This window comes from Haliaeetus albicilla, chromosome Z, assembly GCF_947461875.1.
Source record: "Haliaeetus albicilla chromosome Z, bHalAlb1.1, whole genome shotgun sequence".
NCBI classification, from domain to species: domain Eukaryota; kingdom Metazoa; phylum Chordata; class Aves; order Accipitriformes; family Accipitridae; genus Haliaeetus; species Haliaeetus albicilla.
The window spans coordinates 55,581,283-55,605,212 of NC_091516.1; the positions used below are offsets into that span (position 1 = coordinate 55,581,283).

Genomic DNA, 23,930 nt, shown 5'->3' on the forward strand with positions numbered 1-23,930 from the left:
AGCTCCTGCTGTTTTCAGCCCACTTGCGAGGTGCCCGCTTGCTTTGCACTAGGGTTTGGAAAAGGGTTTGTGAAGGGAATGAACTGGAGTATAGCTTCAGGAAGACAATTACTTTACACTCCAGACTTGGTAGTATTTGGATGCAGAAGGAGAACTTTTTTTCTGTTAATGCTTCTAACATTCAGCCTTTTTTGGATTTGATTAAATCATACTAGACTTCAGGCCCAATTATATTGGAGTAGGCAGTGGTTCCTGTGAAACTGTGAGTAAAAGCTGTGTAATAAGCCAAAAAGTTGGTACAAGTTTAACTTGCTATATTGGAGGAAATAAGGCAAGTGCATATGAGCAAAATTAGCTCAGCCTTTTCTTAAACTTTCTGTATCAGTTTAACACGAAGGAAGTGGAGCAACACACAGGACAATGCTGATAAACTTCTTTTATTGCCTATCTTTACTGAACAGAAAAGAGCATGAAGGAAAGAAAGTATGGTGCAAAAAAGTAGTGGAGGAGTATTGGAGGGATGGAGAGAAAAAGGGACAGAGGGAAGAGCTGCGAAAACCCCGGGGTTTCCAGCTTAAAGAAGTTTTCTTGTTTTCATGTTTTTAGTTTGTGAGCTACATGTGCACACAGACTGTATCCTGTTTGCTTGCAGTGACTGCCGGCAGTGTCACCAGGATGGGCACCAGGACCACGTAAGTGTGGATGCCTCTGCAGGAGAAAGTGGTCCCTCATTTTCGGTGTGAAAACATGGGCTAGAGGAGGGGGAGGAGTCTTGATCTTTTCTTTCACATGCGGCCAATTTCCAAAGCACTTTTGTTGCTTATTGGCAGGCAAAGGAAATGTGTGGCTTCAGAAAGTATCTCAGATAGCAAGAGGAACTTAAATTCTGTCATATTCATGATGTTTATTGAAGCCGTGCTGAAAAGTCTGTGCAATGTATACAATGTCCTACTTAAAAAAAAAAAAAAAATCAGGCATCTTATCTAAAAATTTGCATTGCAGAAGCTGGCATGGAACTCTTTTTTTTCTATATGTTGAGCTGTTGGCTGCATTACATCCATGGCAAACATTATCATGTTCCTCAGGCTTCCTGGAGTCTGTCTGAAGCAAGACAGCCCAGCTTTTCACTGTAAAATATGTGCATAATACTGACCTTTCAGGATTTTTTTAAATTTTTTTTTTGGAGAATATTGGTTTTGGTGGAGTGTGAAGAAAATGCACTTTGTGATAAATTTTTTCATAGTTTGATAAACTTCCTTCAGTGAAATGTAGGATTGTTTAGGTTCATATTTATTGTTAGGAAATACTTAGTGTCCTAGTCTGTCTTGCTGTTTCTTCAGAGCTGTTTGAATTGCTGATTTTAAAGTTAGGAAAGATGCTTCTGTATCTGTTTCATGTAACACTAAGTCCTGATGTGTTCCCTCAGGATACTTATCACCACCACTGGAGGGAGGGAAACCTTTCTTCAAGTGCTCGTTGCGAAGTTTGCAAAAAAACCTGTAGCTCTTCTGAGGTCCTGTCTGGCATGAGATGTGAATGGTGTGGCATCCTGGTATGTTGTGCTGTTGTATATATTTGTGGGTACCGTATATATATTTGCACATACTTAAACACTTTACATAAATATACTTTATTTGTACACTTCATAAATATACTTTTTATATACTTTATAAATACACTTCATGTATACACTTATTTATACAAATACATTAGTTAGATGGAAAATCTGATTTTTTAAATCCCCGCCATTAGTCATTAAAATGAGGAATTCACAACATCACAGTTAATCTTTATGTAAATCCAATGGAATTAAAATTTAACAGGCAAATCATTATAGATTTCTGCTTAGAAGCCTGCAGTTACTTTTCCTGTGTGAAATCGGAATTTTTTTCAAATTATGTGAATCTGCAAGGTCAAAGACTTACCATTCTAATGTGCTTATTCCTCTTTCAGTGTGGAATAGTTCTTAACCTGTGTGGTTGGGTTTTTTTTAAAGCTGTCAGTATTGGTTTCTATGTTTTTCTGTTCACGTGACACATGTTTAATTTCTGTGCAACCTGACAGTACCTTTCAATAATCCTCACAAAAGCCACAGCTTTTCACATACTGATATGCAGGCTGCTGTTTAGATAACAATTGGTCCATCCAGTTAATGCCAGCTCTCATTGAAATATGATGAAAGTGCAAAGTAGCACCAGGTGGGGTGGGAACTGAAAAGCATATGTAATAAATCATTAATTGCCAGTTACTGCAAGATGAGGTACTCTGTGTAATAATAATTTAAAATGAAACTCTGGGGTTATTCAGTATTTCAGGTATGACTTGAAGAATTTAATTTTTTTTTAAATATTGCAGGGTTTGTATTTTTAATCTGATTCATAATTTCTGAGGTGGGAGGGACTGTCTTTGAGAACAGTCTAACAAATGTAACATGCAGCATGGCCACATATACAAAGGTCTGTGTATTCAGTAATGGCAGAAGATCTTGCACAAGTACAAAGGCAGAAACTAGCCAGCCATGTTTTGGAATAAAAACCCAAACAGTGTTATCTCTGAATCTGCAAGTGGGTACAGCTTTGTAAGAGGATATTGCTATTTTCAAACTATTCAGTATAACCTGCTTACCTTTCCCACCTCCACCAGTAAATATCTGTATAGAGTGGAAGATCCAGGGTTTGAGACCAGAACTTAAAATTTCTCCACATAGGTGTATAGAAACCTTTAGTTTTTAATAGAGCAGGTTTGTAGTACATGGAGTTTCTTCACATGTTAAGACTTCCCATTATTGGTTATATAAAAACTGAATGGAACAAATGAAAATCTAGGGTGAAAAGTGGATCACTCATTTCATAAGTGATTTACAAAAGGTCTATATATGTCCTAGCCTGAGTTTTGCAATTCTGGTGAGTATTTTATTATAAACAAATTTGCTTTCTTCATATCTCACTAACTTCTTAATTGATGCTTCTATTTATAGGCTCATTCTGCTTGCTACATAATTGTCACACCAGAATGTACTTTTGGAAGATTAAGGAATATGATTCTTCCTCCAACCTGTGTGCAGTTATTTTCTCGCAACTTCAGCAAACTGCATTGTTTTCGAATATCAGAAAATTTGCAAACAGAATCAGGTAAAAACTTTCAAAGTTGACTGCAACTAATTGATGAGCATGTTTAACCTAGTGTTGTAATTTACTGAAGAATACGATTGCTAATTTTCACTGGGTTTTGTGGCAATACTGTAACTTCTTGCTGTTTCTGGGACAGGATAGAGATTTTTAAATGCAGACTGTGTGCGAAATGCTGAAACTTCTGTTTACTGGTGCTGGGCAATTTGAAAACTGTTCTTTAAATAGTAAGCATGCAGAAAGTGAAAACCTAAAATCCAAAAATTTGCTTAGCAGATTAGTGTTATCATTCCTACAAACACTTGCTGATGTACATGTTGGGTTTTATTTGGCATATCGTGTATACATATATTTTTATTTGCCTCTTTGATTAAGCATCTGCCCTTTAAAGATTTCTGTGCTGAAAAGAAATCATGTATTTAGCAGGGTAATGTTCTACTGCCATCTAGAGTGTATGTTTGGGTAAGAGCTCTTTAGGAACAAGAGAATTTTTTTGAGCCACTGAAATATTTTCTAATTTATATTTTGATTATGATGTTCTTACAAAGCCTTTCTTTTTGTGCTTGAATACAATAGGAAAGCAAATAAAAGGTAGGCAAAATATAGGTTGTGGAAGTTAAATATTTGCAACTCCACTTTCCTCAACCTGACAGGTTGTTCTCGAACTTTCTGCTTTGAACGTGTAGGTTTGGTTTTGGTGAAGGCAGTTGGCTAGCAGGAGCCATGTGTTCTCGTGTGCAGAAGCTATAGCAGGAGTCCTGCTACTGTAGAAACTGCATGACCCTAAGTCTACACAACCTAGATACGCTGAAGTGACCTATAAAAGTGTAAAGGGGGAGAGGAAGCCTTATGTTGCTTTTTTGGTTGGCGTGTTTTTTTCAGTGGGTTATTTTTAATGAATTTGCTTGTTGGTGGGTGAAGGTGAAGTACAGCACATAGTTGAAAGTTTTAGAGTTTTTAGTGCTTCCAACATAAGAAATACCAGAAATAAACAATCTGGATGAGCTTGCTTTTGCTGGAAGACTCATTATGAACTTTTGTTTCAGGTCCATTGTTAGGTATTCTACAAGTGTCCCAAAGGCTTAAGTGAAGATAAAATTGTATTATTATTAACAGAAGTTAATCACAAACCTTTTAAATAGCCTCTTCGGGTGTGACTTTCCTGATGTTAACTAAGTTTGTCTTTTAAACAGCGGTGTGTTCTTTTAATGTGTCAGACTTAAACTTTTTCCTTTTTAAATTTTTAAATCACCTCTAAGTAAAAATTGAACACGGAGCACCTTGAGTGAAAGAATCCAAGGTTATTGCTGCCCCTTCTATTCTCTTCCTTCATTATTTTACATGATGGAAGAGAAGGTTTTCCATTTCAAGACTTAGGCTACAAGCTAAGTGTATGAGTTCATGTTACGCATATTCAAGTTTTACGTTTTTTTCATTCTTTTAATGAAAATGTATGTTTTATACTTTGAATTGAGAGAATGCAGTGCAGTACAGTCATTAGCTGGTGGTCAGAAACAGGTGTGTGGGGAAGGGGAAATACTCAGTAACTTAATTTGGACCATTTCCAGTGCTTTAATGTGATGCGAAAAAAACCGAAGAAAACCCACCACACTGGGAATGCCAGAATGCATTTTTATAGCGCCCAGCCTGTATATACCCAGATAAAATACAGTAATGCCCTGAAAAATGTTTCTTTTCTAACACCAGATCTCCTTTCTGCTGCTCTGCAAGAATTTCTGCTGCTTGGGCTCAGCTCCCCGTCGCGTGGTGGGCAGCAGCTTCCCAGGGTGGAGGGGCTGCTCACACGCAGGGGAGCAGGGGCCAAGCTGTGGGGACGCTCCCCTTTCCTCCTGCTGCTGGTCCCAGGCATACGTCTGAACTTGATGGCTGCCCTCAGCGCTTGACATCTGCCTTCTTTTGTGGTCAATGGGCCACGACTGTGGCTCAGCACAAGGCATGGAGAATATTTGTGGTGCAGTGCCTGCCTTGCAGTCTGCTGTGCATAAGGTGTTTTGTTCTGTTTTTCCTTAGCTGATGATAGTATGTGATGCTTGTTTTAGCAGCCAGGTCCCTGATGTTCAGGTATAAGCCTGGTTCCTTCACGCGTGGCTCGGTGTTACACCATTCACATCCTGTTGAGGCTTGCTTTAAGACCTGTTGCTGGAGTGTTGCTGCTTTCAGTCATCTGCTGGAGATCAGCTGCCTGCAGGTCCCTGCCAAAGGCACTAAATACCTTTGCTAAACAGGTCTTTCCCTCTGCCCAGGTTATTCCTTAAAGGCAGAGCTGGGAGTTGCCTTAAACTAATTCTCGCATCATCCTACGTCAGGGGAGCTCAGTGCTCTGGCCTGGTAGTCTTTCTTATTACCCACGCTCACAGAACAGACCTGCATTTTCTTTCAAAAACCCACTAGCTCCTGGCATGTGCCAAAAGTTACCAAGATGTGTCATGGGTCCAGCAGCTTCCTGACACTCTTCAGGATGTGTTTGAAGCTGCTCTGACCACAGAGCAGCTTGGGACAGCTGCCCTGGGAGTTGCTGCTGCTTTTCCAGGGAGAGGTGTAGGCTCCGGGTAGCAGATCTTGTTAAAGACTGCATGCATGTTAGGGATGTTTCTGGGGAGCAAAGAGCATTTCAGCTTTGTTGGAGGATAATTAGCACTTCTGTCCTCACTTCTGTGGGACATGTGTGCAAGCACGCTCGTTCAGAAGTGCTCACACCACGACATGCACAGAGGGTGCTATCCTGTTGCCACAGCTGACAAAGGGCATCGCTCAGAAGATTGTGAAAAGACCAGCCTGCGGTACCAAAGAAGTGGTTGTCTGGATGAGTTAACTGCTGCAGGCACAGCTCTTCCCAAGCTGATGGCTGGGAGGTGCCAGGTGACTTGTCCTAGGCAGAGCATGAGCACATCATCGTTGACCTGTTGTTACGGAGGCTCACACAATCAAATCCAACAGCCCTTAAAACTCAGATTTATTCTTCAGTAAAAAGTTAGTTAGAACTCCGATAACATTTGTGAACCACAGGTTCAATGATGTAAGGGGAATTAGTACTACACAGTCAATTTTGTCTGAAGGGAAATTTGAGAAAGCATTCAATTTCCATTTATTTCAGGGTGTTTCAAGACCATATTGTCTAAATATCTCTCCAATGTAATCTGTTTGTCTGTCAACTATAACAGGGAAAGTATTTCAACCCTTCTTTTATATTTTAAAACCCCAACCCAGAAACTTTATTGTTGATCTTTCTTGTAGTCAGTTCAAGCATTACCCAAATATTCAGTAAGTTACCTGGTCTTCGGTTTAGGACTCCTGCTGAGTACCGTTCTTGACATGCTGTAATTCTGCTTCTTGGAAGGTTTTCTTGCATTAGGATTCTGACGTCCCTAGTACCTCTTTTGCTCTGAAGAGCTGTCTTTACTGTTTTTATTTTATTTTTTCTCTCATGTTTTGTGCTTTGATTTCCTGCTTTCTCCCTCATCTGCAAGGCATAGTTTTTATAGAGGTGTTGCCTGGCTTGTATCTTTTGGGACCTTTGACTGCATCCCAGTCAAGACTACTGGGAGTTTCAGTGGGTGGGAATATGAATACCATTATATGGTCAGCACACTGGACTGGCTTACATTGCACGCCACTGCTACCCTTAGAGGAGAAAAATTTATCGTGTTTGGATTTGTACCAGTCTTTCTGTATGGACCTGAGTGTCACGGATGAGAATGCAGTCAGGATGTTATATTCACAGGAGCAAATGTAAATGTTAGTAGCTTTTATTTTAATAACGTCTAAGTATTTTATGTGTGATTTTACAAGCTGCATTATTATCTGACAAGTTGGCTCCTAGCTTTTAGTGAGAGCAATGACCTGCTGTCAAAATCCTCTTCTGGAGTGCAGTAATTTCTCTCTCTTTGGGTGTCACCAAATCTGTTTTTCAGTTATGGAAATTATTTGTATAATACCCATACTTCTGTCTGGAAAGCTGTTACTGCAGTTCCTGGACTGATTTAGTGATTTAAAACTTAATGGAAGCCATATATACTTTGGTCAGAGGCAAACATTGCAGCTTGAGAAAGGCATGAAATGCAGTAGTTGCAATATTAAAGCCAGTAGTAGAAGGACTTCAGGTATGCCTTCACTGTAGTTTTGTGACAATGCAGGTTTGCTTTTTTTAATGCTGGTTTTATAGTATGGATTATTATAATAAACTAAGCGGAAGAAGAAAGTGTGCTTCTCTGACTGGATTCTTTTGTGTTAGCTTCTTTGTTGGACACCATCCTTAAATGACAAACACTTCCCCCCACAGTTCAAGTTAACAAGAATCCTTTCTTAAAATGTTTCTGTTTTCACAGATGAAGATGATGATGTTGATGGGTCAACACAGGGATCAGCAAAAGATGTCCAAATTTCAACAGATTCAAGTAAGCATAAGTTTAGTAAGTGGTGAATAGTCACCCATTCTAGTCTTTATTCATATAATCTTAACTTGCTTTGCCACATGAAAAAAATAGTAAATGGCTGTTTTTCTAATGCTGGTATCAATTTGAGGTCAAAAGTTTTGGTCCAACACATTTATCCAGGGCATTACAAATATCTCATCACTATTTTCCACTGGTAGATTGGCATAAGTGACAATCTGTTGATTACCCTGACAAATAGATCATTTCTCTCAACTTGGTAATCGAAGAAAGCAAGCAGGGTGTTAACAATCCGTAGATAAGCAACCACTTTAAAGGGCAGACACAGATAGCATGTCTTTTCAAAGCCTTTTTCTTTTAAGATAGCTGGATCCAAATCTTACTGAAGGCAGCAGGTGAATTTTGGTTGTTTTGGGGGTTTTTTTGTTTTTTTTTTTTTCTTGGACATGTTGCAGTAAAAGTGTATGTATTCCTGTGCATCAGGGTTGAGCTGGGCTGGTTGCTTCCTACGCAGTTAAATTCTTAGGTGTGTGGAGTTTTCTGCGGTTGGTATTAGCCAAACTCTGACTTTTCAGAAGATGAAGCCAACCACAGTTTAAGGGCATCCTACCCCCTATATCCATATTAGTAACTAGAAAAACGTGGTACTTCCTACCTAATGTAGCTCCATGGATTGTTGTAAAAACTGAAATTTCAGAACAATACATAGGGAGGGATTTTCTCTTTTTTTTTTCCTTTCTTTTTCTTTTTTTTTCTTTTTTTTTTTACAAAATTAATAGGATAATTGTGCAAATGCTGTTCGGATTTTTAAAAAGTCCAGCTCAGTAAATAATGAATTCAGTTATGGAATTGATCTCAAGCATGCTCTTATTTCACTTCTTAAAACTTGAAGCTGGTGTCTCTTAATGACTGTAAGTTAGTACCTACCACCATGCTCCCTTATTATGGGACCAGGCTCTGACTAACTGCAGTTTATCTAAGAAACTTCCACTTTTTTTAGTGTTTTAAGTGATGTAAGTGGCTGAGCGTCAGGACTTTTATACTTCACCAACTAAGGCTATTTTGCTTACTCATGACTGTCAAAAAGAGCAAATTATATACCAGGTATTTCAGGTGGATTGGTTGAAAGTACTACTGCACGACAGTTCAGCTTTAGGCGGCCTTCCCAAAAGAAGGAAAAAAACAGGAAAACTGGGGGCAGGATTCAAACTTTAATATGTCTTTTGTTCCTATACAGTGTCCATGTGTGGACTGGAGAAAGCAGCAATAGATGGTACATCTTCAAGGCTCATGTAAAGAATCGTTACTCGTATTTTAAATAGAACAGTGGCATTAAAACAAATTGCTTCCTCTTAATACATTTTCACAAAACAGAAGTCAATAAGCCCAGTAACTTTGCTATGATGAGAAAACTCAGTAAGTAGGCAGTGATTCTAATGTCTCTTTAACATTTGCGAAAAGAAAAGATGAAATGTTTGAAAGCTTTAGTTTAATGATGTTAGGGTCTTCAAGTATGGTATCTCACTAGAGGTGAAGCTGCTGCAGCATCCTCTCTGCTCTATGGCTGAGCAAGATGAAGGTCTGTTAGTGGGAATGTGTGTGTTTATACATATACATGTATATGTATACATGTGCGCGTGTATGTGTGCATGCATATATGCACATACACCCCCTCCCTGCAAAGCTCTTGGTGGACCCCCAGTTCCCACGGTCTTTCCAGCAGTCATCCTGGGCCTCCTTGGTCCCTACAGCAGTCATGGTGCCTCACTCAGAGACACGTGCACATGTGGCTCCTGGGCCGCTTACCTTGCATGCCAGTGAGTCCAGCCTGATGTTTTCTGGTGCTTACACAACAGCTGTCACTCTGGTTGCTGGCACCGTGGACACATGGGTCACAGTGACCTGCAGTCCTGCTTCAGTTCCTGGTGCTGTAGGAGCCCATATGCAGACATGCATGCAGGAGAGTGGAAACCATACTCACAAATAGTTAGAAATAGTATTTAATGAGAAGACAGGACAGACTATGCTGATCAGGAGCAGGGCATGGCCAGGCAGGCATACCACCCAGCAACCTCTTTATATGTGACTAGCTTCTTTTATCTCCTTATCCCTCCATTTTCCCATACTTGTTCCTCCCCAAACCACGCTGATCCCTCCCTTCCTCTGCCTTTGGTTCCTCCCCTAAATGTCCCCTAACAATGCTTGTACAATCCCAGAATACTCTTCCCATGCATCTCATAGAGCCCCACAAACTGAGTGACCCCCTCAGTCAGTGTAGTGACCCACAGAGCTTCTCCTGCGGACTCACCTGGTGGGTGCCATCCCCAGCCCCTGGAGCTGATGCCCTTGCATCAGGGCAGGGCATGGCTTCTCTGATAAATTCTCTGACAAAGTTATCGGGGTTCACCAGCCAGCTGTTGTGCTTCTGTGCCTCTTTGTGTGTGGGGAGTCATAACCTATCAAATGAAACATGACAGAGGCACGGTTGTAGCGTGCTGGACCTCTTCCACCTATCTCTAGATAATGCTATTTGTGTAATACGGGTCAAGAGTGAGCTGCTCATTAGCTTCTGTGTGTTGACTCAGTAGATCTGCCACATCATTTGGCATGTTACCATGCCCTCCCTCAGGTGTGTGTGAACTGAATTCTATTCCAGAATATTGCAGCTTTTCTTAATTCCAGCTCTCCACGTTTTGCAGATGCATATTTATAAAACCAGTGAAAACAAAACAGAACAAATTGAATAATATTGACTTGTAAAGACATGCTTTTCTGTAGGAAAGAAGCCAGTAGGAAAGGATGCAAAGTCTCTAGATAATATTGGAAGAAAATTTGAGTTAGTGGTCTGCATTCCCATCTGTTGCACTGCAATTTTAGTAGGCTTGTTGAGTGAAGTGTAAAGTTAGAAGATTTAAATCTTAATTTTGGGAGCTTAAATGTGTTAAGTCAATCACTTAGCCAGATACGGAAGCCAGAAGCATAAAACCACCATAAAACAACCCTACACTTTCTGAGATGATAGGTTTAACAGACTTACAGAGCAGGTTTGGAAGAGGACTATAAATCCTTGTGCCTGAGAACATGAGCCAGCTTCTAAGGACTTGTCTACACAGTGAACAATTAACGTGAGGAGAACTGAATGTTACAGGGATAGTAGGATAAACATCATGTGAATGTTGTCATTAGTGTAGTTGTATTGCCTGGGGAAGGAGTTGAGCCCCAAAGTCCATTTTCATACTAAAATAATTCTTGGTCATTCTGGGAATGATAAAACTGCTCTGTATTGACAGACCTCAGATAGCTGGGAGTGGAGGTAAAGAAGGGGATTAAAAGTGCTCCTTAGGGATGCCTCTCAGGGATGTGTGGTGTCTGTCCTTTCTGAGATGCAATGTTGAGCTAGGTTTCAACCAGCTCAGATTATTCTTGTTTTGCTGGAGACAGAATTCATTGGTCTCAGCTAAGATGTAACCACAGATGTAATCTGTCAAGCTTGAGAAATCAAAGGCAAACTTTTGAAAATCATTCCTATTATTTCATAGTAAGATGAAGACCTTGTGGAGGCGGGCAGGGGGAATGTTGGTTTGTTCTATATATGCAACAAATGAATCCCAGAGGAGCTATCTCAGTAATTTTGGAAATAAAAAATGAGTTATTAAGAGCTCTTACTTGTGTGTCAATCTGCAGGGATCTGGGAACATGAAAAGACATTAGATTGTGCCCTAATTGCTTGCCAGGATTCAATAAAAGCTGAGGGTACTTGACTACTATATAGTGAGGCCTAGGCAGCTTTTAATTATTTTAAAGCTTATCCATCATAGGTAGTGGATGAGGGACGTCTCCTCCTATTGTGTGCACCTGGTCAGGCTAATTCTATAGTTTATATACAGGTTCTATATACATATTCATCAGATTTCCGAGAAAAGTTTTACGTATTCATTAGTTTCCCAGGAACTCATTATTGTATGTAAATGTCCTTCGCGCAGGCGTACTTGACGTCTCTGGTGGTCTTCAGGAGTCCTCTGGTGGTCTTCAGTAGTCTTCTTCACTTGTGCACTGTTTGACCCTTCTCGGATGATTCTGCGCAGTGCGATCTTCTGCATGTTTGATACATCTTATCCTAAAAAGTGCTCATTAGTGCTTCTATTATCTATGTCTACATTTTGATGTAATCCATATGGATACTTCTAAGCTAAGTTATCTAAAAGTGCTAAAAGTCCTTATCTTCCTCAGAAAACTGCAAGGCCATGCAAAAGCAATTTCTCACACATTTTGCAACATACAGAACTTTTATCTACCACCTGTTAGCAAATAATTGGGTAAAGAAATTGCAAGGCCATTGTATTCAGAAAAGCATCTTTGCATCATAGATAGGCCCAAGTCATTGACTTAGTGCTTGCTTATGTCTTGTCCTAAACCTGCTGACAGTGTGGAGGATACCTTCACTGTAGTTCTGCAAGCACGAACAGACTATTTTCAGGAAGAAGCAAAGACAGCATGTGTGGATTTGAGGGATTTTTCCTCTAAATGTACTTAGGAAAATATTCAGCCTTCATTGTACTCTGCTAAAACCGCTTATGGATAACTAAGCATGTCACATGTTCCTCTGACACATGATTTAAATGGATTTGGAGTCCTAAAGCTAGACAGAGAAGCATGTGAAACCAGGTCAAGCGGTGATACATATGGCAGATGCTTGGAGAAGTTCTAAAAACCACCCTGGAGGAGAAAGGTGAAGAGGTGGCTACTAATATGGGAGGATGGCTATTAACACAGCTTTGTGCTTCAAAACCGTCTTAGAACTAGGGGGATTTTTGCTGCTCATGAAAACAAGTTCAGAGAGGTGACATACTTGTAAAGGGCTCCTGTGGAAGAGGAATAGCTGGAGAAAGGAAGAATCTGGGATTCTGAAAGACTCTCTTCAAGACCAGTAAGAGAAAAAATACACAATTCTTACCTGCTTTATTGCTGCCTTGTAGGTTGTGAATGGTAACACTGAAATAAACCAAAATTTGCCAGTCCACACTATTGTAATTTGAAGTAGCAGTGACTAGAGGAGAGCAGAAAGCATATGGATAGCACAAGTTTTACTGGGAAGAATGATTATTGGTAAGCGGTGTTGCTAGAATTTAGTCTTATAAGAGTAAATTCCACCAATATGTTTGGTGTAGGCCTCTAGCTTTCTTCAGTGGCAGAAATATTCAGGACTAAGTCATTTTCCTATCTCTGCCACAAGCTGCGCCTAAGTCTTTTCAGAAGCTATGTCCTGTCTGTGGAGATTTGGAACTCAAAGGGCATGAACTTTGGACTCGTCAAATGCTGTTTGTCCTTTTCCCAGGACAAGTTGGTATCTTAGCCTCTGAAATCAAATTCCATGGTTTGGTAAATTATGCCTGGAGTTGACTTTTTTGTAGTTGTTTTCCTCTTGAAAAGCATAAGCATGAAGAACAGGGTTTTTTTCAATTCAGTATCCCATGATAAGAAAAAAAGTAATGTGTTTTTCAGGAGAAAGTTCTGATACTGTGTAATCTGATCCAACAAGAAAAGATAAAAGACGTTTGGCAGTTAAGTGTCAATATTATAAAGCAGGCAGTAACTCCTTTAAATATCAAAATCTGTTAATGTGCATCCGTTGCATATGTGCATCTTGCAAAAAAGATTTTTTTTAATACTTAGTAGTGGTATATAGACTTCACTTCTATAATTGGATCATTTTCTATTGTTCAAAAATTGGAACAGGAGGGAGAAAAAGCTTTACCTAACTTTAAAAGTGATTATAGTTGAGCTTCCTCCCAAGGCTGGTTAAACAAACCAGACTGGCATAAGACACTCCTTAACTTTGATGTTGTGGATGTACACTTGAATTAGTTGGGAAGTGTTTTTCTGGATGACTAGTTCTGGTCAAATACGTAGCTGTTTCTTCTTTTGTTAATGTGTCCCCAGAAGTTCATGTGCAAGAAAGCCATCTTTCATCAGGTTGTGGTGAGCCCTGTGAGGAGTACAGTGACAAAGCTGAATATGATTTTTCACTGATAAATTGAGCTTGTTTTGTGTGACAGATAACCAGATTACCTTCGGGAAAGCAGGACTGAGCATACTGTGTATTTAGCTAAGGAATGTACTTGAGCTTAGGACATTACTACTGGTCTGTAGATCTAAACCAGCTTATTTTAAGAGTCAACCCAAATTTTTGCAACGTTTGGCTGGTCTTAAGAAGTGGAGAGCTCATAAAAAAATCTCCAGTTAAAATTGCTAGGGATTCTCTCAGGACAGCTAGTATCTAGCAAGAGCAGACTACAAAGGCAGTTTGAATGAAAACAAGTTCTAAAACTTGGTTGAATGTTTTTATTCTCAGATGGTTGTCTACTCTGGATTGCTAGAGAAAACGAGGGATTTTCATAATGTTATGAAAGTTCATACTCAGAACATTGGCTGTGCTGTCAGTAACCAGCATTTGCTGTGTTTTCTCAAGTTGTGTTAGCCCTAAAGAAGGTCACCCAGGACACAGTATGTCTTTTGGTTAAAATTTGTCGATGTTAAAGTCACTATGGAGATCAGTGACAGAAATCTGTTTCTAAAAGAATTTCACTTTTTCTAACATTAATCCAGCAGGTTTTAAAGTAGTGGATGGATCACTTTCTGACATGTGCTATAGTCTCAATGCAATGGCAATAGAGTTTCAAAGATACTTCAGAAGTGATGATATTTAAATGTTCTTATATTGTGACTAAAAAAAAAGATTGACAACAGACACAACCACTAAGTTCATAATTGGAAAACTGAAAAGCCTGGTAATACTACTTTTCATATTAAAAAAAAAACCAAACAACAACTTGAAAAGTCCTGATGTATCATATCATATATATCCCAAGCTTGATTCTCCAGTGGAGTAACTCACTTTCCATTGCTATAAAGAGTGTACATCGCATGTAGAAATTGTGTGATTATTTTTTCTTAATCACGTGTTGTAAAAGGTTTCAGATAACTACTCTCAGAAGAGTACTTGAGGAATAGTCATACAGGAAAGAAGAAATTAGAGCTGTGCTTCCAAAGTTCATTCTTCTTGACAGGAGCCAGAAGTAAATTGCAAATCCAGAAGCCCAAAGATCTGTCATGTTGTAGGTACCATTTAGAAAGGCAGTAATTTTTGCTTCTTCAGTTTAGGATTTTATTTCTTTTGCCTCCTGCTTAAACCCTTGGTGCTTTCCATCAATGTCCAAGTGGAAACCAGTAACAAGTGGTGTCCCTCAAGGGTCCGTACTGGGACCCGTGCTATTTATTATCTTCATCAGTGACAGATAGTGCGATTGAGTGAACCCTCAGTAAGTTCATTAGATGGAAGGAATGCCATCCAGACGGGCCTTGAGAGGATTAAGGAGTGAGCCCATGCAAACCTCATTAAGTTCAACAAGGCCAAGTGCAAGGTCCTGCACTTGGGTCAGAGTAACCCCCAGTATCAACACAGGCTGGAGGATGAAGGGATTGAGAGCATGCCTGAGGATAAGGACTTGGGGGTACCGGTGGATGAAAAGCTGGACATCAGCTGGCAACATGCACTCACAGCCCAGAAAGCCAACCATATCATGGGCTGCGTCAAAGGAAGCATGACCAGCAGGTTGAGGGAGGGGATTCTGCCCCTCTGCTCTGCTCTGGTGAGACCCCACGTGGAGTACTGTGTCCAGCTCTGAGGTCCCCAGTACAAGACATGGACCTGTTGGAGGAGGTCCAGAGGAGAGACACAAAAATGATCAGAGGCATGGAACACCTCTCCTATGAAGAAAGGTTGAGAGAGTTGGGGTTATTCAGCTTGGAGAAGAGAAGACTTCAGAGAGACCTTATTGCAGCCATTCAACACTTAAAGGGGACATATAAGAAAGATGTAGAGAGACTCTTTACTAATGCCTGTAGTGACAGGACAAGGAGCACTGTTTTGAACTGGAAGATCGTACATTTGGATTGGACTTAAGAAAGAAATGTTTTACGATGAGAGTGGTGAGACACTGGAACAGGTTGCCTGGAGAAGTTGTGAATGCACCATCCTTGCAAGTGTTCAAGGTCAGGTTGGATGGGGCTTGGAGCAACCTGGTCTAGTAGAAGGTGTCCGTGGCAGGGTGTTTGGACTAGCTGATCTTTAAAGATCCCTTCCAACCCCAACTATTCTATGATGCTATGATCTTATTTATTCTGTTTGTCTCTTTCTTTGTACAAGCACCCCTTGTACAGGCTTTCCTTCACAGCGTAACAGCATGGCTGAAGTTGGAGGCAGTATGGAGATTATCTAGGCCAACCCCCTGCTCAAACAGGGTCAATCAGAGCAGGTTTTTTGGGGGTCGTGTCCAGCTGAGTTTTTAATATCTCCGAGGATAGAGACTTCACAACCCTCTCAGGACAGCCTGTTCCAATCTCACAGTAGAGGAGTTTTTTTCTTGGCTTTAAATGTAATTTCTTGTGTTTCAGTTTGTGCCCATTGCCTCTTGTCTGTTCACCTTTACACTCTCCCACTAATTACTTATACACATGGATTAAGACACACCCCTCCCTCCTGCCCCAATCCTTCATTCTCCAGCATGAACACTCCCAGTTCTCTCAGCCTCTCCTCATATGGGAGATACTCCAGTCCCATCATCATCTTCATGGGCCCTCCCTGCATTTGGTCCAGTACATCCACATCTGTCTTGTACTGAAGAGCCCAGAACTGGGAACAGGTCTCGTGATGAGGTCTTAGCAAGGCTGGGTAGAGGGAAATAATCATCTTTGTCAACCTGCTGTCAATGCTATTACTAATGCAGTCCAGGATGCTGTTGGCCATCTTTGGTGTAAGGGCATGTTTCTGGCTTATGGTCAATTTGGTGTCCACCAGGATCCCCAGGGTATCTCTGCCAAGCTGCTTTCCAGCTAGTCAGACCCCAGACCATGATGGTTAAGCATGATTTCCCTTGATAGGTCTGTGCTGATTACTCCTTAATATGTTTAAAAATGGTTTCCGGGACTAGTTGCTCAATCACCTTCCCAGAGATCGAGGTCAGGCTGATCAGATCCTCCTTCCCACCCTTCCTGACGGTAAGGGTGGTACTTGCTTTCTTCCAGTCCTCAGGAATCTCCCCAAAACCACCATGACCTTTCCAAGATGATCGAGAGTGGTCTTGCAACAACATCAGCCAGCTCCCTCAGCGCCCATGGATGCATTGCGACAGACCTGTGGACTTGTGCATCTCCAGTTCGTTTAAATGCTCCCTAGCCTAAACCTCCCCCACTGAGAGTAAGTTTTCCTTGCCCTGCGCTTTCCCACTGGTCTTAGGAGCTGATGGCTGGTCTTACCGGTAAAGACCAAGGCAAAGAGGGCAATCAGTGCCTCTGCCTTCTCCATGTCCTTTAAGACCAGGTCCCCATTCCCATTCACAGGGCAGACTCCCATTCTCCCTAGTCATCCTTTTGCTGATGATGTACCTATAGAAACCTTTCTTGTTGCCCTTCATGTCCCTTGCCAGAATCAGCTCCGTATGGGCTTTAGCTTTCCTAAGCCCATCCCTGCATGTTTGGACGGTGTCTCTATATTCCTTCCACCTCACCCAGTTCTGCTTCTGCCTCTTGTGCGTGTGCTTTTAATGGTGGAGTTAAGTCAGGAGCTCCTTGCTCATCCATGGGTGCCTCCTGCAAGCTTGCTTTTAAAATAGTCACTTCAATAAGAGAAAAGCTTTGTCATACAGTAGACAGTACCAGACTGAGTCTTAACTCATCTTTGTGAAAGGTGAACCTGAAATCCTTAACTCTTCACCCTTTCAGAGATGTCTGTGCAACAACCTGTGCTGCATGACTTGGGCATGGATTTGATAAGGCTTTAGTGAAATGAAACACAGCAAAAGGTTGTAGTTCTTAATTTGCTGTACCTTCTTTCTTCTAGTTTTTCTGTTGTTCCTGCATTTTCTCCTGTTGTCTGTACAGTTAACCAGCTATTTTAAGGACTTTCTTTGGAAGGATGCTTTGAGAACTGGCAGTGCTTTGGGAGCTGTTCTGAAGGTGATGGCACTCTGTCTTGGTTTTCAAGTTGCTGAACTGATCAATAATAAATCCAGTCTTGAATGGTGAGGATGAAGAAGTGATAACATAAGCAGTATAGTAATATATAAAAAGTTCTATCAAAAGCCAGGATGAAACTATGATTACTTGAATACTCTTCCCAGTTTACTCCGCAAATGTACCATTTCAAGTGAATAGTAACGAAAGGAAAATGAAAAGATTCAGCCTCAAAGCTTGTGGTGCAGAAACAGTTCAGTGAGTTAAAAGGTTTTTAATAGTTCCATTATATGCTTCCTATTCAGGTAGCTTTATGATTTGAGGGGTGTGTTATTGAAATACAATAATTGTTTTCATTTAGGTAAACAAACATTAAAGATATTTGATGGGAATGATGCAGTGAAACGCAATCAATTTCGACTGATTTCAGTTCCAAGGATTGCAAAAAATGAAGAAGTTGTGGTAAGATAACCCGGTCAAGGTTAATATTCCGGTGTGATAAAGGGGCATATGATTGTATATTACAGTAGTCAAAAGCTAGCATTATTACAAATGTAACTCAACAACAACAAAATCTGTAAATTGGCTATAACATTACAATGCAATTTGACTTCTTCCTGTACTGCTCTTACTTTAGAGCATCTGAAGAAGTGGTGGCCTACATACCTGTAGCATAATGGGGACCACAGCATATCACATGTTAAGCAGTCATTCTCCTTCCCTATGTGACATTGAAGTATGATTTTACTGATATGAGCAATATGGGATAATAAGCTCCTTAGATCTTGCTCCTTTTCTATAGTATTTATTGGTTTGATGTTTATCCTGGACAGCCGCCACTACTGCATTTCAGTTAATCAGCTTTGAAGACTGAAGCATGCCATGGTTACCTCCACTCCTTGGCTGTAAAAGTTAGTGAATTATCTGTCACATAGTGGCCACTCCCTAGCTTTTCCAGTGCTCCATGGAAACATGACTCAGTACTAAATCAAATGTTCTGTACAGATCTTAATTTACTGGGCTGGGCAGAGACCCCATGATGTGAAGAAATGAAGCCCAGAGTGGTTATGGGGTGGTGCACAGTAGAATTGAGCATTGTAGGGACTCAAAGTCATAAAGAACTTGGCACAGGAATCTGGAGAATCTATTACATCAGAATTTTGAATTTAAACCTACAGCTCATTAAGATTTTTATCTTGATATTGTGCTCAAAATCAACAGGAGTTTTGAAAATGGTTTGTAGTATTCAGCATGTCAAAGATCTTCAAGGAAAAATTTGTACAGTGCTGAAAACACTTTTATTTAGGAGTGCTACTTGCCTTTCAACCATATTTTATCAGGCTGCTGCTTATAATACCAGGGCAGATTAATACCTGTTCTTGTAAGTGACTTACTGGGCTGTATTCACTGCAGCATCTGTTTTAGCAGAGGTGCTGCAGGCATGGGCCAGTAATGGATGTAAAATTCCTGTGACTGCTTGCATCTTCCAAGGATAGCCCTTACCTTTCCTCTTCACAGGTGTGTGGGTTCAGGGCAGCCTTGTGGCTGGGAATGCTTACTAATTGTCAGCATCCCCTTAGTGCAAGAAGGTTGAATATGCAGAGTTGGGTACAATCAAGTGTAATTTACCATTTTCCTTCTGGAGTAAATTTTGTATGCAGTGAGTGTAGCTTTATTGGTGCTGAATTTTTACATTTGATCTATGGAGTTTAAAATTACTATCACTTGACAAAAACACTGTGGGCTGTGTTCAAACCCATTGATATCCCCAAGTTTTCTTTTTGTGTCTTCCACTAAAATTTGTTTTGAAAACTTCGCTCTTGTTTTGCTTTTTGCCATTGATAAATAGCAAACACTTAGAACACATTTTTAAGGTTGCTTCCGTAAGTAAGGTATTTATAAATGTCTATGCTATACAGGTATTAAAGGTGTCTTTTCAGGAAAAGGTTAATTTATCTTGCTGTGTTGTAGGAGGCTGCTTTGAGGACATACTACATAAATGATGACCAGCAGGAGTATGAGCTTCAGACCTTTACGCAGCAGACACTGCTGTCTGATGATGTTATCAACAGGAACAGTGCTGCAGAGGACAGCAACTTGGGCTCAGTATTCCGGGAATCCATTCCTGAAGCTTGGATCATCAGAGCCAAACCAAAGGATGAGGAAGTGATCAGAATTTATCCTGCCTGGCTGAAGTGAGTGTTCTCCTCCTTTATCACAAGGTTATCCTGCTTGGCTGCATTTGTCCTCTGTAGGCTAGCCTGATGTGTTTCAGTTATTGAAGTCGCACAAGTATAACAGAGAACGTATTTTCTTCTGTATTTCAGGATTCTTCTGTTTATTTTTCTGAATGAGTGATATACATGGTATTCATATCCATGCCTGGAAAAGTGCTTGTGGGTTTCTTTACGTGCATGGAACATATTGTGTGATTTGTGCAGTGCTATTATGGTGCATTTGGCCAAGAACATGCAACTTTATATTAACTGCATCTGTAAACAAATGATGACATACACATGTCACTTGAACGCTTGATGGGTTTTTGGAAGAAATATTAAGTAGGAAAAATTCAGTGTAACTTCTGATGTGAGAATATGAGGAAAAAATAAAGAAAAAAGAATCTGTTACATTTACCACTGATACAATATACATTTTAAGCATATTTAGCAGTGGAAACAAGACTGGCTGGTGATGTATTCATTTCTTATGAGCAGTGGGATATAATTTAAACATTTGTTCATTTTACTAATGCAACTACATTGCCATTTTTTACAAAAGACTTGCAGGTAATACTGTGTATAGGAAGAAACTAATTTGCAGTGCTACAATTGTAGTGACCAGTTCCTTGAGTTGAACATCTTTGCTTGTCTGTGGGGCTAATGCTGCATGTGCCATGAGCCTCAGTGAACAACTTTCTTCAACTAATACAAATTTCTGCCTACCCTCGTAGAAAATTTGCCACTTGGGTAAAAAAGGTACACACAGGATAGGTCAAATGATTGTCCTAAAATAAGTATTCCTTTTGTCTTTAGGGTGGGAATGGCATATGTTTCTCTACGAGTAAATAAGGATAGTACTACACAGACTGTGATCAAAGAAGTGCTTCCGTTACTTGGAAGGCAGGTAAATGAAAGGTCATAAGCTTGTCCGTATACCACCAGAGTGACCCTGAAGTAGGGTGTGTATGTTTTTCTCTTAGAAAAATTATAATCAGTCCATTCATGGTTAATGCAAATATTGTTAATATTTGGTAGATGATCTGTTGTGTCTGGTATGATGCTCAAAAATTTCTGCAGTCTTGATGGTAGACCTGGTTGCTCTGTACTGGAAGTTACCATTAGTCTTTCTGGGTCAAGCAGATTTACTTGTATGAACACAATGATTCTTGGCATGCAGTATATTTTTTCTGGTTGTTTATGTCTTGAGATATTGTCCTGGGTTCAGCTGGGATAGAGTTAATTTTTACAGGAACCTGGGAGGTGGGGGCATAGCCGGGGCAGCTGACCTGAACTAGCCAAGGATCTATTCCATACCGTGTGCCATCATGCTCAGTATATAAATGGGGAGCGGGCTGGCGGGTCTCTCTCTTGCTCAGCTTTCAGTGGAGGAAGTGGCGGAGCATCGGGTTCCAGGTGGTGAGCAGTTGCACTGTGCATCACTCCTTTTGTATATTCTTTTATTAGTACCGTTGTTGTTGTTGTAACTTCTCTTTTTGTGTTGTCCCAGTAAATTGTCCTTACCTCAACCCTCAAGGTTCTGGTTTTTTTTTTTTCTTTTCTCCTTTCTGATTCTCCTCCCCATCCTACCGGAGGGGGGCTGGAGGAGTGAGTGAGTGGCTGCGTGGTCCTTTGTTACCGGCTGGGCTGAAACCACAACAGATATTTAAAATACACTTGCATGTGACCACACTGCTAATCTTACCTTATTGGGAAACTGACAATCACTGTTAGGGTGATCATGCTTGTCTCCTACTTCTTTTCACTGCTCTGCAAAAGAAATCATAGAATCACAGAATATCTCAAGTCAGAAGGGACCCATAAGAATCATCAAGTCCAACTCTGCTCCTAGCAGGACTACCTAAAACTAAACCATATGACTAAGAGCATTGTCCAGATGCTCCTTGGACTCTGACAGGCTTGGTGCTGTGACCACTTCCCCAGGGAGCCCATTCCAGTGATCGACCACCCACTCAGTGAAGAACCTCTTCCTAATGTCCAGTCTGAACATCCCCTGACGCAGCTTCATTCCATCTCCTTGTGTCCTATTGCTGGTCACCAGAGAGAGGAGATCAGCACCTCCCCCTCCACTGCCCCCCTTGAGGAAGTTGTAGACTGTGATGAGGTCACCCCTCGGCCTTCTCTTCTCCAAGCTGAACAAACCAAGTGACCTCAGCTGCTTCTCCTAAGTCTTGCCGCCGAGACCTTTCACCGTCTTGGTTGCCCTCTTCTGGACACACTCTAATACTTTGATGTCCTCCTTATATTGCGGCACCCAAAACTGCACACAGGACTCGAGGTGGGGCCATCCCAGTGCAGTGTAGAGTGGGACAATCACCTCCCTTGACCAGCTAGCTATGCTGTGCTTGATGCACTCCAGGACACACTTGGCCCTTTTGGCTACCAGGACACACTGTTAACTCATATTCAACTTGCCATCAACCCAAATGCCCAGATGTCTTTCTGCAGGGCTGCTCTCCAGCCTCTTGTTCCACAGTTTGTATGTATAACCAGGATTACCCCATCCCAGATAGAGAACCTGGTACTTGCTCTTGTTAAATTTCACATGACTGGGGATTGCCCAGCTCTCCAGCCTACCCAGATCTCTCTGTAAGGCTTCTCAACTCTCAAGGGAGTCCACAGCTCCTCCTAGTTTAGTATTATCAGCAAACTTACTTAATGTGCATTCAATTCCTGCATCCAGATCATTTATAAAAACATTAAAGAGCATGGGCCCTAAAATCAAGCCCTGGGGAACCCCAGTGGTGACTGGCCGCCAGCCTGATGTAACCTCATTTACTATAACCCTTTAAGCCTGACCCATCAGCCAGTTGCTAACCCAATGTGTTCCGGACTTGTCTGGCTGTGTACTGGACAGTTTATCCAGAAGGATACTGTGAGAGACAGTATCAAAAGCTTTGCTAAAATCCAAACCCACCACATCCACTGGCTTCCCTTGGTCAGCTAGATGGGTGACCTTGTCATAAAACGAAATTAAGTTAGTTAAGCAGGACTCCCCTCCTGAACCCATGCTGGCTATCACAAATGACCATGTTGTCCCTCAAGAGTTCTTCAATAACTTCCAGAACAACCTTCTCCATAATTCCACCAGGCACTGAAGTGGGACTGACAGGCCTGTAATTACCAAGGTCTTCCATCTTACCCTTCTTGAAAACTGAGACAACATTTTCCAGCTTCCAGTCAACTGGGACCTCTCTAGACTCCCAAGACCATTGAAAAATAATGGAGAGAAGTCCCATGATGGGGACTTTGGTGGCATTGGTCAGCTCTTTCAGTACCCTGGAATGAATCCCATCAGGCCCCATAGACTTATGTGCATCCAGCTGGTGCAGCAAGTCTCAAACAAGTTCAGAGTTGCCTGGGAGTTTATCATCTCCCCAGTCACAGTCTTCCAACACAGGGCTCCAAGGGTCCCAGGGCCCACTGTTGGTGTTGAAGACAGAGACGAAGAAGGCATTAAACGTCTCTGCTTTGTCTGTGTCCCTATTTGTGAGGTGACCAACCTCATCAAGTAATGGACCTGATCCTTCTTTTGCTGTTAATGTATTTTAAAAAGCCCTTTTTGTTGTCCTTCATGGTCCTGGCCAGCTTGAACTCTAACTGAGCTTTGGCCACAAGAATTTTCTCTCTACAGTGGCAAACAGCATCTTTGTAATACCCAACGACTACAGGGAAGAACTCAAGGCTGAATGGCACCCACGTTCTTTACCATCTACATTCCTTCCCACCTCCTTAGAAATTATTAGATACATCTTGTAATCTTGTAGATACACATGCTTTGCTTGGAAGAGATTGCTTTTCAGTCTGCCTGTCTTTCTTACAGTTGGTGCCAAGATAGCATGACTTTCAGGAAACATGTTAGAATTTGCAAGTGTGCCAAGACACTGGCAGTCTCAATCAAACACACAGGTCGGGAGGCATCAAGCTATAGTGTGCATAGTCTGTTCAGTAATTGGGGCTTGTGAGCACGCCAGCAAATCAGCATGCTTCCACTGCTCCAGGGAACAGCCGTGCTCACAGAGGGCAACCACTGCCTTTTGTGGTTATTTACAGGGTAGGTAGGAATATGTGTCTGGCTAGCTATCTGCAGTAGGTGATAATTGTAGATCTGTCTAGGTGTACACCTACATGTACATGTGGTG

At 41.1% G+C, this 23,930-nt stretch overlaps 1 protein-coding gene across 1 annotated transcript in view; it reads left to right on the forward strand.

The window, feature by feature from the left end:
- DGKQ (diacylglycerol kinase theta) overlaps positions 1 to 23,930 on the forward strand; it is a 96,820-nt gene that overhangs the window by 42,698 nt on the left and 30,192 nt on the right. Inside the window, exons 4-10 of the mRNA XM_069777270.1 lie at positions 607 to 692; positions 1,427 to 1,552; positions 2,978 to 3,131; positions 7,475 to 7,543; positions 17,913 to 18,013; positions 19,523 to 19,746; positions 20,584 to 20,674. Of these exons, the coding sequence (XP_069633371.1) occupies positions 607 to 692; positions 1,427 to 1,552; positions 2,978 to 3,131; positions 7,475 to 7,543; positions 17,913 to 18,013; positions 19,523 to 19,746; positions 20,584 to 20,674 (851 nt within the window). The remainder of the gene's footprint in view (positions 1 to 606; positions 693 to 1,426; positions 1,553 to 2,977; positions 3,132 to 7,474; positions 7,544 to 17,912; positions 18,014 to 19,522; positions 19,747 to 20,583; positions 20,675 to 23,930) is intronic.